Below are 16,115 nucleotides of genomic sequence, written 5' to 3'. Positions count from 1 at the left end.
GCCTTTTGAAGCTGATATTGTTGTGAATTTGTGTTTTTCTATCTTTCGTGGTATATTCATATAAGAACAGATACAGATGCAAGTGTGTCATACTAGTGACAATGATTATTTTCATTATACATATACTCATTCAGGGGCCTTTTATAGCTGACTATGCAGTATGGGTTTTATTCATTGTTGAAGGCCGTACGGTGACCTATAGTTGTTAATTTCTGTGTCATTTGGTTTGTTGTGGAGAGTTGTCTCATTGGCAATCATACCACATCTTCTTATTTTTATATCTCCAAAGCTCAAAATAAATCACTTGCAAAAATGAGTTGGTTTACAGTATATAAACAGTAGATCTTGTGTGATATGTTACTTTTTATTGAGGAAACCATATGGATGTTGTTGGTAGTTTTCATATTATATGAATACAATTTCAATGTTGCCACCATGGACATAGGTGGTGTAGAACAGAGAACTGCTAAAGGCTATGGCGGTCTATAAAGTACTAGAACTGTGGAACCTATAGTAGATGAAACAAAACTTCAAACATTTATATTAATTAAAAACAATTGAGTCAATATGGTTAAAATAGGAATCACAATAAACCTTTTTATTCCAAATTCTATAAGGGCATAGACACAAAAATCTGTCCAGCAAAAATTATCAGCCAGACAAGATTTTTGCCTGAAAGAGATCCAATTCTACAAATATTCTTGTATCAGTTTAATGAAAAAGTAACCAGATATGCAATTTACCCTCTTCTTTATTTTTTGAAGGAATTATGTCCCTTGGAAATATAAATTATATAGAAATTGTATTGTAAGCGCTCTCAAGCCTACATTTCTTGAAGGTTTGTTATGAAATTTATATTAGTACTTTACAGGAATTATGTCCCTTTGAAATGTAATTTTTATTGAACATTGCAGTGTAAGCACTCTCACACTTTTTTTATGAAATTTTTGTCAAGGATTTATCTCAATAAGGATGAATTTGGAAGAGATAGATAATCGGAGCCTATCAACTATTTTGACAGGAGTAATTCCCCTTGGAAATAGAAATTATATGGAAAGTAACACTGTGTAGCCATTTCTCACCTACATTTCTTGTAGGACATTTATGAAAAAATTTGAAAGAACAAACAAAAAAATTTGGGTTATTGCCCTTGGACAGATAAAATATATACGTCGGCGGGGGACATTGGAATGCTGTTTTTGGATCAGAATAAAAACAGAATAGACCAGGACATAAGATACATGAAATGGTAGATGTATATATATAGTGTTACCCGTGTCTACTTCCGCCTTTTCATCAAAATAACGCCCCTGGAATTGGAATATTACATGGAGTTTGACTTGTATGGAATGTCTTTTGTTATGCATTCAGATTAGGATCTGACATAAGATTAGTAAGAAATGATGAGTTACAGATTTAAGCTGCAGGCGGGGGTATTTGTGTTGTACAGTTTTAGCTTACTTATGTTTTGAATGAGTTACTTGGAAGTCCATTTAGTGTTATATTACAAAATTTATCGTTTTGTAATTATGAGTTGACTAAATGTGTAAAGTTTCTTATTTCCCTCCAAAATAACTGATTAAAATATATACAAAAAGTCCATGTAAAGTCAGACAATATCTCTCCAATTTGTTATACCTTTCATTCTTTTTATTTCAGCCACCAGTTGTTCCAAAGTTATCTCATGCAGGTGATACGAAGAATTTTGATGAATATCCAGAAACTGACATTAATTCAGTACCAGCAGCTACAGACGCTGAAATAGAACCGTTCCAAGAATTTTGATCTCTTTATCTGCTGGTACTGCAATTGTAGCATAATATGGACTGTGGCAGCAATTTATTATGTCCATTGTTAGTGGTCATACATCTAGGCAATTCAAATTGAATTTTTATTTTCTGTGACATTTAAATTTTTGAAGGATTTCTTTGGTAATCCAAATGTGCACAGGATTCATAATTATTCTCAATATAAAGTTTATGATTTGACCCCTATTGAGACAAACTGGACTGAGAAGTGCATTTGAAACAGAATATTAGCTTTGAATGAGCTTTATTTGTTATCTCGGACAAAAATACCTTTCGATTACTCATGAATTTTTTAAAATGCTGGAATTTGAAAGAAGAAATGTTTGTATAGGAATTTAAGCAACTTTTTTGGTTGATTTTAGCAGTTATCTAATACAAAACAGTTAGTGATTTTAATGCAAACACTTCATTTATTTTAATTAGCTGATATTCAAAGTTATGTTGCAGTTGTCAAGAATGTATTTATATTAATCTGGATATCAGGCAAAAAGAAATGTTATAATACTTGTTGCCAACCAACCTCATTTTACTCTTTATGGGATATATTTTGATGAATGATTTATAAATATTCTGCTCTGTTTAAGACCTTTCAAAATTGGATCCATTTTTGTCTGAACATTGCAATTTTTTGGCATTAAATGTCTGGACTTCTGTTCAGAACTTGGCCAACAAAACATTAGGCTCAGCCATTTTTGTCCATTTTCAAATGTTTAATCATTTTTGTCACCCAAATTTTAGGCCTTATGCTTACCAGATAAAGATTAATTTAGAAACATGTGCACATAAATGTGTATTGTGCATTTATTTTTATATTTATATAAAAACAATGAAAGTCCCTGTCCATTTTCTAGTTTGTAATCAGAAACACAACTATTATCTTGGCCTTAATGAATCTAAGTCCCATAATGTTTGAATTCAAACTTATTTTATAAGGAATACTGAATTTTAGATGGTTTCTTTAAATATATTGAGTGGTTGCCATTTATATGTAAGAGTGAATATGGCCATCAAATCTGTGATTCTTAAATGTTATATTTTATAAAAGATATAGTCTGTAGAGTCTGGAATGAATAATTTGCCAATAATAAGATGAATTCCATTAAACTGAGTTTGTTATATTACCATTATATATATCATATGTGTTTTGAATGTGAGAGAGCTTTAAAGACAATGTATGGTACAATTGATCCAGCCTAGTTTTAGTTTTTTGGTGAAAAAGATTATCTAAAAGTTTTGTTTTGTAAGTGTGAATGATTTCATTTATGAATAATCTCTGTGAAGTTCATCTTCCTTCTTTAGAAAGCTTTTACTAATTTTGTATTAAATATTGGTTTATCCATATTTAAATGTAATGTATAGTTTATTTATTGTTTTTTTTATCCCTTCATAGTGCTACTTTTAGTATTTAAAACATGTGAAGTATGTCATCAATTTAGTGGTATATTGGACTAGGCACTTGTCTATTCTTAGAAACTGTTTTATTGGTTGTATTTTATTGCTGGGTGGCTGTCTCATCCTTTTTCACATGTATTGGTGCCTACACATAGTCAAGTTACTTAACAATGAAGATTAAGATGTATTCTTACAACTGAACTATCCTTTCTTTCTTGTAAACTTCAGGAATCAGTGAATCACTCAACTTTTTACAAAACTCTACAAATCCTTTTTTACTTTTTGTTTATAATGTACATAGACTGCTATATTTATAACATATTTATTATTATTCTAAATTTAATTGTGCCAATGATTGGTTGTATTGTTTTAAATCTGAATTTTTGAATATTGTTTTAACCAAATATTTTTTTATATTTTCTACTTAAAATATATAATTATGTGATATTTTTTATACAAATACACAAAGTGAGATTAAGAGTTGTGATCAAAAACCCTTTGAAAATTAAAATGGTTTGGTTTATAAGTAACTTTGTGTTTAATTTCCTCATTAACCATTAATGATGAATGAGGGACAGATTTTATAGTATTATTTTATAGTGAATACCTCTGTTAATATGAAGGATATTTTTGTATGGTGAGAAGTTAAGACATTCTTCTTGCTCTCAGTAGTAAATTATGTTAGATTCTAGACAAGCTTTAATTGTTTAAATTTACAGTTATTTATTTGAAGTTGGATAAATAAAATACTGTCTGGATTCTGGAGGTTGTGTCGACATCGAAAAACATTATATGCAATAAAGAGATGACTCCTTTTATACAGATGTTGTAAGAAAGATAACTCTTGTGATATCAATAAAACAGAGTTGCATGTTTAATTAATTCAATATTTCTTGTTTATTAGAGTTTAAAGCCAAAAATAGAAAACATACACTCAATTTTATCTCTGTTACATGTTCCTTCAAATAGGTTGTGATAAAGAAAGCTACCCCAATGTTCTAATTTTTATTATAAGGATTGGTGTGGATACAGAAAGTACATGACACCTTCACCATCATAAACTAACATTAAGAAATTAAGCTAAACATGTACATGTATATTTCAGAAATGATCATAATCAAAAGATTTAAGTTAACAACTTTAACAGTAAATCAATATTTTACATGTATTGTCTTTTTATTTTATTATTTTTCATGATGAAACAATCATTGTAAGGAAAGATCTCTGTACATAGAAATGTACTGTTGTTTATAGTACTGCATTTTTTGTTGATGTCCAGAACTGGTAAGGAAAGGAACGTTGTTTCCACATGCCTGTAGGAAAGCAATCCAACAAGGATCTACAAGCCTGGATATCTACCTAAAATACAGGATAGAACTATTATATACCGACAAATAGATAAAAATTATCATATGAATATCATATATCACACTCTTATCAATGTGAGACACCAACATCATCCCAAGATCTCTGCTCAAGGGATGATATTGGTTGAGGGTTGATACAGTGTGTGATATTGAAAAAGCCATATCCTATACACTTTATTATATACCTCAAGAAGTCTTTTTTTAGCGTTCCATGATGAAATACATGTAAGGAGTTTTATGAAGCCTTTGCAACTGTGACTGATATCGATATCATCATGGATGGCTGATACAGGGCAATTGCAATTGTCTATATTACACATACAATTTACTTGTATTTACTACTAAGCACATAATAGATATACTGGTTTATTTTGCTCCAAAACTTAAGCTTGCAAGGACAAATAATTGATTACTTTCTTGGACATGCAGTTTTGGTAAAGTGCATGAAGACATTTCTAAAAATAATAGAAATAGCAATATTGTGTTTTCATTTAACTTTCGAAAAAACCAATTTATTATATTTTTTGCACAAAATCTTAATTATTTGTCAAGTGGATTAGTTTCCTCAGCTATTTAATACTGCTGTGATGTTGTCTTCCTCACAATAAAAGTATTCAACAGTGTTGTAACACGAGTGATCTCTTGTTTAGAGGGTCATTATAGAGTTTTTACCCACTATGGGGTAATGATAGGGCTGTTTCCAACAAATATCTATTTTGTCAAAAACATCTGGAATGGATAATCCTTGAAATTGTAGAAATTAGATAAGTTCCATGGTATGTCTAACAAGAACCACCATCTGTGTAGAATCAGAAAATGATTTTTTGAGTGACCACAGGTCAACAGGTCTTAATCATGTAAAATGCTGTTAAATAACACTTAACAAATAGACTTGACCACAATATATTCATGTTCAATATATTATATTTAACACAATAATGTTAGATTACAATTACAAATGAGTTATCATTGTACAATGCTAGTGTCTAGTGATAAAATCCCCAGCAATTTTCTAATCCTGCATAGATTTTTCGTTTGCCTATGTTAATTTGTCTAGTGCACACATATTGAAAAAATTAGTGTTTTTGATACGAATATTTTATTTTTTAATATATTGATCATTTGCAAGATTTATTTTTCTCTCTTTAAATTTTTTGAAGTAGAAAAAAATATTACGATATTTTGATTAAAGAAAAACCCTTGAATTACAAACATGTTTTGGTATTTAGAATATTTTTTTAATGTTAAATTTCAAGAGGAACTATTAAAAGCCAATGAATAGAAATTTAAACAGTGTAATTGATCACTCCTGAAATAGGTGTATAGAAAAAGAAGTTAATTTCTTGAATATTTTAGTCACATATCAATTCTTCAGAAAGACATGTGATTCTTCTGACTATATCAAACCAATCAATCATTTTAAGTCATCTATGTTCATAACTGTTTGTTCTCTGTGGCAATATACATTTTCTAAAGTGAATTTTATTTGAGGTTAGGAGGGGTGGGGGGTTTGAAATAAGTTTTTCATACTTTATTTAATTTCTGATATATTCATTCAGATACAATAAAATGTTTAATTTTCCTGGTCTTGTTACAGTCAGTTACAGTAGCAAGTTTTTTTTGTTGACTGAGACACTTGTTATTTCTTTTCAATTTAATTTAAATTGGTTTCACTGCTAATGGACTAAAGTCCACAAGAATAACATGTATTTTCATGATAAAATGGTACTCTTTATTTTATAACTTGTCCATTTATTTATTTGGTAATTGTGCTAAAACAATAATTGAACACTATTATGCAAATTTTACTTTATATGATTTGGGTTTAAATTGCTTCCAAAAACTTTATATATTTTGCTTTCTCAACCTTTGACCTGCATCTAGAATAAGCTGATCAGGTACGATCAATGTTTTTCTAGACATGTGTTGGGTGCCCTTATTTTTAGAACTGAATAATGCAGTAAATCTGATGATGAAAATTATCTTTTTCAGAAATGATGTCAAATAACGTAGAATGGTAACCAAATTAACAAACAAACATTTGTCAACTGCTCTGAAATTTTTTTGCTTTAATTTCGGAAATCTTTCCAGTAATGACTAATTTTTTAGAAAACATTGATGTAGGTTATATCAATAGTTACACAATGAAAAATCATAAATCACAAACAATAATTTGCACGGACTATATAAATCTGGCTTTTGTCATTTTATGATTGTTTGAAAATAAAACACATTTTAATCATTTTTTCTTTGCATTTTATGTGTTACATTTAAGTCTCCCTTTTATGTATCCATCTTTATGGTTTATCATACTTTGAATAAAGACACAAGCATATTTATAATAAATCCTTTCTATTTGTATATTTTGAAATCCTCGTAGAAGTTTCTAAATCACAATATGTATATTATGATTTTTTATAAGAGAATTTTATAAATCATCCCTAGGAGTGAAGACAATCGCTTCATTGTGTATGAGATTTATATTGTTTTGTTTTCTATACATTATTTTGTATTGAAGTTTTAAAATAAAGTTTATTTCAACCATTATTAAAAGTTAGTGAATAAGTAAAATCTTTTCAGCAGCATATTCACAAAATTACAAAACAGAATTATTTTAATAATAGAACAAGTGTGGTCTTGTAATGTCTGATGTGCCAATGTTGATAATGACTTGTACATTGACTGATGTCTGGTGGGTGCCAGCAGGTACATATGCCACTCTGTAATGTAATATTCTGTTGTATTTTCTGGTGGGGGAATAGAAATATTCTTTTACGTTAATTTAATAGTAATACTTATACAGATACATTTTGTAATTCAGCAATTCAAAGTCACAAAACACTAAAAATGAAAAAAAAACTCTGAGGAGAAACACTTGAAAATTACAATGGCTGATGTGGTTCTGATTTTTTAATGCCTTGACTCCCAACACCAAACTGATATTTATAGGATTTAGATAAAAATAGAATTTGATCAAATCTTTGAAATATGAGTTTAATGCTATATAGAATTATTAATACTTCAGAGTATCTGTGAAAAATTTTGAATTGAGTCAAAGTCTCAAATGGCCGTGTGACTAACTAATGTAGAAAGTTTAACGTGTGAAAAAAATCTTCAAACAATTCCTTAATAGCAGGTGCACAACTTCAATGTACATTCCCCCCAAGGGTGACTGGGGAATAGAAGTATGGTCACCATTGGTCTTCCTCCGACCGGCAGTAAAACCCGTGCTAAAGTGGGGCGTCCGTTTGGCTGTGCGGGATGTACAAATATTTGCCACTGGACGTTAAGCAACCAACAATCAATCAATCAATCAATGTACATTAGTATATATGCAATCTTCATAAGAAATTTCAGGACTCAGGGTTAAAAACTGTAGGAGTAGCTGATTACACAAAATACGTATTTTTTTACAGGAATTTTGCTGAATTATGACTTAGATCTCAAGTTATGAAAAATGAGGGGGAAAAATCCTCAATCAATTCCATACTAACAGGTGCAAAACTTCAACATATGTACAATCTTCCTGTGAAGCTGTGAAGTTTCAGGGATCTGGATTAAAAACTGTAGGAGGAGTTGATTACACAAAACTTGTACCCTCTTTCATAAATTTTGACTTAAAATGACTAAGTTTAATTGTCTGGAAAAATGAGAAAAAAATGTCTCAAACAATTCTTTAATAGCATGATCACATCTTCAACACATGTGCAATCTTCCTCTGAGGTTTCAGGACTGTAGGAGGAGTTGATAACACAAATTAGGTACCCAATTTTCCCAGCATTCTTGCCGCCTATCCGCCAAACATTACCATACTATAATATGAAAATAAGGAGATGTGGTATGATTGCCAATGAGAGACAACTATCTGCCAGAGTACAAATGAAGTGGATGTAAGCAATTATGGGCAACTGTAAGGCCTTCAACAATGAGAAAAAACCATACCATATATGCTAAATAGGCCCCTACGTGAAAAATGTGAAACAATTCAAACGAGAAAACTAACAGCCTAATTTATAACAAAACAATTTAAGAAAAACAAATATGACGGACATGAACCAACTACAGGCTCCTTACTTGGGACAGGCACATAAAGAATGTGGCAGGGTTAAACATGTTTGTGAGTATGTAACCCTCCCCTTACTTTGGGCAGAGGTGTAACAGTACAACATAAGAACAAACTATAAAAATCAGAAGCAATTGGCTTAACTCAAAAGACAAGGCACAAAACAACTAACATAAAAACAATAGACATTAAACACCTAAATTAGAGTACTTGCAGTTACTGACAGCTAGTTAAAAGCCAATTACAACTAATAAATAAATCAAGTTCTCCCAGACTAAAGTATCAATCAGTACACATCCAACTGATTTAGTGTAAAGACCTCATAAATAGTCCGAGAAACGCATGGCCTTGTGCAATGCCAAACTATAAGTAAACAGTATCATGACAGGATGTATAAGATAATGATTTCTCATGACTGTAAATAAATAGCAATATATATCTAGTTAAAGAATAAATTTATTCAAAGGATCAATTAGTTTACATGGATCGTATCTAAATTTACGGCCTTTGTAAACAACATCACCGTAAAATTAGAATGTAATTTCCCGTTTTTGATTAGAAGTCTACAGGAACAACCAAAATTCTGAACAATAGCTTTGTATCTATGATTTTTTTTAATTAATTTGCGGTAACGAAATCTCTGACTTAATAATTTATCAGTAATACATAAATTACGATCATTGAAATCAAAAAGACACGGGCATTCCGAACAAGTTGTCAAATATAAACACTGTAAGAAGGGGCCAAAGGAACATCGCCGTTCAAAAGGGGAAAATTAACAATCGGGAACAAAAAATCGTCTCTTTTGCCGTAAATTTTTGTATAGAGTTTCCCGTGTGAAACTGAAATATCCAAATCTAGAAAAGGACAATTATTGTTGTCAGTAATAGATTTATTCAAAGTTAGTTCCTTTGGGTAAATGTTTGATGTTTTTAAAGCAAAAATATCACCAAGGTAACGGTAAGCGTTTTTAAATTTATAATAAAAAAAACAAAGGATATGGGGTATCCATCCATAGCACAAAATCTGTACATGCACAGCCAAAAACACACAAAAAGCAAAGGAACAGCGCTTTTATTGCTGTTCTTCATCTCAAAGTCACAGTGAGGCCGGTTTTGGATTTTGTCCAAACCTAGCCAAAAATGATAAATGATACTGAAAATGCAGTGAATAGATGAAGTGTGTTTGGCCTTGTGAGTTTCATCCCATTTACTCTGTTTGAAATGTGGTAATTTGTATAAGTAGTCAGTCATTTGGTATTTCATCATGTCTTGACTCCTAAGGCCAAACTGAAATTTTAAAAGTTAAAAAAATTTGATCGAATCTTTTAAAATTTGAATTTAATGCAAGATATAAAAAACAAAAACATTAATACTTCAGAATATCAGAGAAAATATTTTGGTTATGATACCTAAAACACAATGAATAAATTAAGTGTCTGTTAGGCCTTGTGAGATTCATCCCGTTTACACTCACAGGCACTTGTCTCTGAAAAAAAACTATATACTTGAATATTTTTTTCAGAGTCAAGTGCCTGTGTTTACACTGGGTAAAATGTGATCATATGCAATGGGACTCGACAGTAGGTTTGCATATGAGGGGACAGATCGAAAGAGTATTCGAATAGAAAAGAGCAAATGGGAGTGTTTCAATATATCACGGTTTATAGGAATACATTTTTAAACGAAGGAAATAATAGTGTATCACAGCTGTACAGCAGAACTAAAAAAAAAAACAATTATTGGAATAAAAAGACAGCTGTTGATAGACCAGCTATGAAAGTTTTTCATTGAATCAATTTGAATTAGACTTTCAGTTTTAATGATTGCCATTCTGAGAACGTAAATGTTACATACATGTGCACTGCATAGTAAAATCTAATCACAAAAAGACATATGACAGTGATATTCATATTGATATAAATATCAAGCCAAAACTATTCAAAAAATAAAGAATAAAAGTAAAAGTAAAAGTAGAATATATTGTACAAATTAATGTTGCTTGATACATAATATATACCAATTGGCACATTAATTCAGGAATGTGCATACAACATGAGTAGACTATCGGAGTCTAACATTCTTAACTGCGTGTTCCGCTGGAATTCCTAGATTATCTGTGTCTAACATTCTTAACTGCGTGTTCCGTTGGAATTCCTAGATTATCTGTGTCTAACATTCTTAACTGCGTGTTCCACTGGAATTCCTAGATTATCTGTGTCTAACATTCTTAACTGCGTGTTCCGTTGGAATTCCTAGATTATCTGTGTCTAACATTCATAACTGCGTGTTCCGCTGGAATTCCTAGATTATCTGTGTCTAACATTCTTAACTGCGTGTTCCGTTGGAATTCCTAGATTATCTGTGTCTAACATTCATAACTGCGTGTTCCGCTGGAATTCCTAGATTATCTGTGTCTAACATTCTTAACTGCGTGTTCCGTTGGAATTCCTAGATTATCTGTGTCTAACATTCTTAACTGCGTGTTCCGCTGGAATTCCTAGATTATCTGTGTCTAACATTCTTAACTGCGTGTTCCACTGGAATTGCTAGATTATCTGTGTCTAACATTCATAACTGCGTGTTCCGCTGGAATTCCTAGATTATCTGTGTCTAACATTCTTAACTGCGTGTTCCGTTGAAATTCCTAGATTATCTGTGTCTAACATTCTTAACTGCGTGTTCCGCTGGAATTCCTAGATTATCTGTGTCTAACATTCTTAACTGCGTGTTCCGCTGGAATTCCTAGATTATCTGTGTCTAACATTCTTAACTGCGTGTTCCGATGGAATTCCTGTTATTGTTTCAATCCGTGAAGCAGATACAATAGGAAAATTTAAAATGAAATTAAAAAACTTAGACTCCAATAATAATGCATACATGACAAAACAATATGAGTTTGGAAGTCGCAAACTCAATATTATTCTTACCAAACTTCGATGTCCTGATTCCTCCTTATAGAGTTAATATTATTTCTGATCCATCTTGCCGCTGTGGTGTGTATCGTGACGATTCTCATCATATCTTTTTGAAATGTATGGTATACTCAGAAAAACGAAGTAAAAAGCTTTGAGAAAACCTTATCTGGCTCCAAAATAACCGAATAAATATAGAACTATTAACTTCGAGTAGTTGTCTTCTTATTCAGGAGCAAAATGAAAATATCTTTAAAAACGTGTTTTTGAGTTTATTAGAGGGGCGAAGGGATTCCTTATTGGCTAGATAGTAAAACGTAACCACAGGAACATCATTATCGAAGTTCAGTTTTTTTTTTTTTACTTTTCCGCCACTTTAATTTTCTGTCCAATTGATACAAATGTTCAAAGATCTTCAAAATAATATGTAATCTATGCATGCTCTTTTATATTGTATTGTTAAATGGAGATGACTCCATTAGATGCCCGTTAAATTTGTGATCCATGGGTTTTAATGACAATATCATTGAACTAAGTAACGTATTAAAAACTTTCTCTATTGATATCATGAATATTTTTTATAAAAGACAACTTAATAATAGGTCCCATGGCAAAACGTATTAATAGCAATGACAAAATTAAACATTGCATAAATGATACACTTGATGATCTCTTATTTATATTCAAAAACAATGGTATACCCTATACACCAATTATTATTAAAACTTTGTCAATTAACAACTAGTAAATTGCATGACATTTTAAAGGAGTGATACAATTTCGTTTTTCAGTTCACTCTATGATTGTACATGTATAATTACAGCTTTTTGTCACTATTTCTAGTATATTTAACGACTCTATCACTCAAAACTTATACTTTCCTATTTTGATAACATAAAACCACCTGTCTTATACTTTCCTATTTTGATAACATAAAACCACCTGTTATTTCTTTTACATAAAAAAACAAACAGTAGACGTTTATTTTTTGATTATACGTCAGTTACATCAGACTTAAATATCGAAGTTAAGATAAAACCCCTATGAACATGTTATTACAGGGGACCTCAACATTGAGAGGTTAAACAATTTCTGAAAAAGGACCAAAATATCGTCCTCCATCTAAAAATAAATAGAACGAGTGTCGTCAGGTCATTAAACCACTTTCATCCAACTGTCAAAAATTGGTGTAAACGGCGGTAGATCTATTCTTATTTGAATAAATGTATGAATATTGTTGATATTAAAATATGACATTTTGATAATAATTTTTAATGAAGAAATTTAAAGGGGATATTAATACGCCCATATCTACAATTTGAAACAAACTAAGGTTCTCGTAAAGTGGTTTGTATTTGTACACACTGACAAAGCAGGCAACAATGTGGTGGAAGTATGACCTAAATTAAAATACTAAACTGAAGTTCATAAGAATGAAAACATAAATTCTACATTCATTCGTTTGATGTTCTCGCAGTTGAACACACTATTAATAAACTCATCATATATACCAGGATTGTAATTTTGTATTTGCGCCAGACGCGCGTTTCGTCTACAAAAGACTCATCAGTGACGCTCGAATCTAAAAAATTTAAAAAGGCCAAATAAAGTTACGAAGTTGAAGAGCATTGAGGACCAAAAATTCCTAAAAGTTTTGCCAAATATAGCTAAGGTAATATTGACTTAAAATACAAAGAAACTGAATTAATGACATGTTTTAAAAATAAAAAACGACAAACAATATCTTACTTAAACACGTTTGGATGAAGTTAAATGATTATGGAAATGTAATTATTGTGTGTATTTCTGTCGGAAAAGAAGGAATTAATGTTTGTTTCATCAAAATTGCACTGTCCAATGAAGGAGGTTGGATATGTGATCATAATGTGTATCGCTTCCAACAAGTATTTGTTATAAATGTTTAGACCTATCCCGATTTCATTTGTATAATTCCTTATGTGATTACTGAACAAATTTATTAAATCTTACTTTTATTTAAACAAATGGGCTTTCAACAAATTCGTATAATCGCTTGTTTATGTTTCATGTTTTGACAACTTACACATTTCCGATACCAGGCTTATAATTTTGTACTCCAGACCTGCTTTTTGTCAACAAAAGACTCATCCATGTCGTTCGAATAAAAAAAGTTATAAGGACAAATAAAGTACGCAGATGAAGAGCATCGTAACTCAATTATAAAAAGGCATGCGACATGGGAGTATGATTGGAACAGCCCAAACAAATCATGACGTTGCCGATCAGCCAACATACAATGCTACTCAAAGACCCTGACACTAACCGGCTTCCGTATCAAAGCGTACGAAGAACGCCATCATATAATATATAACGTATATATCGTAATTGACTTCAGACAGTAGTACAATAACATTAACGGAACCAATTTTGAAGCACAAGATGCGCATTTCGATAAATAATGTCTCTTCGCTGATGCTCGCAGCCAATTAAACTACCATATATCCGCAGCAAAATTAAGACAATATTTACAGCATACGAGTTATTTAAAAATAGACGAAAAATGTCTTTTTGGTATAGTAATGTCTATCCTATTAACATCTACAATGTTTACTTTATTTCAAGTTCGATAGGATAGATGCGTTCAACATAGTCACCAAAATATGAAATTATCTCTATGTTATTCCTTTGAATTATTGTCAAAACTGACGTCGCACGTTGATTATCGTTTACGAATCAGAATTTATCTCATGTAAATCCGCGTTCAATAAATACTGTTCTCTATCTGATGCAAGTCCGTGTTCAACAAATACCGTTCTCTATCTAATATAGTCCGTGTTCAACAAACACTGTTCTCTATCTAATATAGTCCGTGTTCAACAAACACTGGTCTCTATCTAATATGAGTCTATGTTCAACAAACATTTGTCTCTATCTAATATAAGTATATGTTCAACAAACACTGGTCTCTATCTAATATAAGTCTATGTTCAACAAATACTGTTCTCTATTTCATATAGTCCGTGTTAAAAAAACACTGGTCTCTATCTAATATAAGTCTATGTTCAACAAATACTGGTCTCTATCTAATATAAGTATATGTTCAACAAACACTTGTCTCTATCTAATATAAGTCTATGTTCAACAAACACTGGTCTCTATCTATCATAAGTCTATGTTCAACAAACACTGGTCTCTATCTAATATAAGTCTATGTTCAACAAACACTGGTCTCTACCTAACATAAGTCTATATTCAACAAACACTGGTCTCTATCTAATATAAGTCTATGTTCAACAAACATTGGTCTCAATCTAATATAAGTCTATGTTCAACAAACACTGGTCTCTATCTAATATAAGTCTATGTTCAACAAACACTGGTCTCTATCTAATATAAGTCTATGTTCAACAAATACTGGTCTCTATCTAATATAAGTATATGTTCAACAAACACTTGTCTCTATCTAATATAAGTCTATGTTCAACAAACACTTGTCTCTATCTAATATAAGTCTATGTTCAACAAACACTGGTCTCTATCTATCATAAGTCTATGTTCAACAAACACTGGTCTCTATCTAATATAAGTCTATGTTCAACAAACACTGGTCTCTATCTAACATATAAGTCTATGTTCAACAAATACTGTTCTCTATCTAATATAGTCCGTGTTCAACAAACACTGGTCTCTATCTAATATAAGTCTATGTTCAACAAATACTGGTCTCTATCTAATATAAGTCTATGTTCAACAAACACTTGTCTCTATCTAATATAAGTCTATGTTCAACAAACACTTGTCTCTATCTAATATAAGTCTATGTTCAACAAACACTGGTCTCTATCTATCATAAGTCTATGTTCAACAAACACTGGTCTCTATCTAATATAAGTCTATGTTCAACAAATACTGGTCTCTATCTAATATAAGTATATGTTCAACAAACACTTGTCTCTATCTAATATAAGTCTATGTTCAACAAACACTGGTCTCTATCTATCATAAGTCTATGTTCAACAAACACTGGTCTCTATCTAATATAAGTCTATGTTCAACAAACACTGGTCTCTATCTAACATATAAGTCTATGTTCAACAAATACTGTTCTCTATCTAATATAGTCCGTGTTCAACAAACACTGGTCTCTATCTAATATAAGTCTATGTTCAACAAATACTGGTCTCTATCTAATATAAGTCTATGTTCAACAAACACTTGTCTCTATCTAATATAAGTCTATGTTCAACAAACACTTGTCTCTATCTAATATAAGTCTATGTTCAACAAACACTGGTCTCTATCTATCATAAGTCTATGTTCAACAAACACTGGTCTCTATCTAATATAAGTCTATGTTCAACAAATACTGGTCTCTATCTAATATAAGTATATGTTCAACAAACACTTGTCTCTATCTAATATAAGTCTATGTTCAACAAACACTTGTCTCTATCTAATATAAGTCTATGTTCAACAAACACTGGTCTCTATCTATCATAAGTCTATGTTCAACAAACACTGGTCTCTATCTAATATAAGTCTATGTTCAACAAACACTGGTCTCTATCTAACATATAAGTCTATGTTCAACA

The 16,115-nt window shown here is 31.0% G+C and overlaps 1 protein-coding gene across 1 annotated transcript in view; it reads left to right on the top strand.

The window, feature by feature from the left end:
* LOC127737258 (cAMP-dependent protein kinase catalytic subunit PRKX-like) overlaps nt 1-7,114 on the top strand; it is a 49,230-nt gene extending 42,116 nt beyond the window's left edge. Inside the window, exon 8 of the mRNA XM_052247806.1 lies at nt 1,660-7,114. Within this exon, the coding sequence (XP_052103766.1) occupies nt 1,660-1,785 (126 nt within the window). The 3' untranslated portion in view covers nt 1,786-7,114. The remainder of the gene's footprint in view (nt 1-1,659) is intronic.
* Nucleotides 7,115-16,115: the final 9,001 nt, after the last annotated feature.

Source organism: Mytilus californianus, unplaced genomic scaffold (genome assembly GCF_021869535.1).
Source record: "Mytilus californianus isolate M0D057914Y unplaced genomic scaffold, xbMytCali1.0.p SCAF_4, whole genome shotgun sequence".
NCBI classification, from domain to species: domain Eukaryota; kingdom Metazoa; phylum Mollusca; class Bivalvia; order Mytilida; family Mytilidae; genus Mytilus; species Mytilus californianus.
The sequence above is the reverse complement of the archived record's forward strand: the minus strand, read 5'-3'. Positions and strand labels throughout refer to the sequence as shown.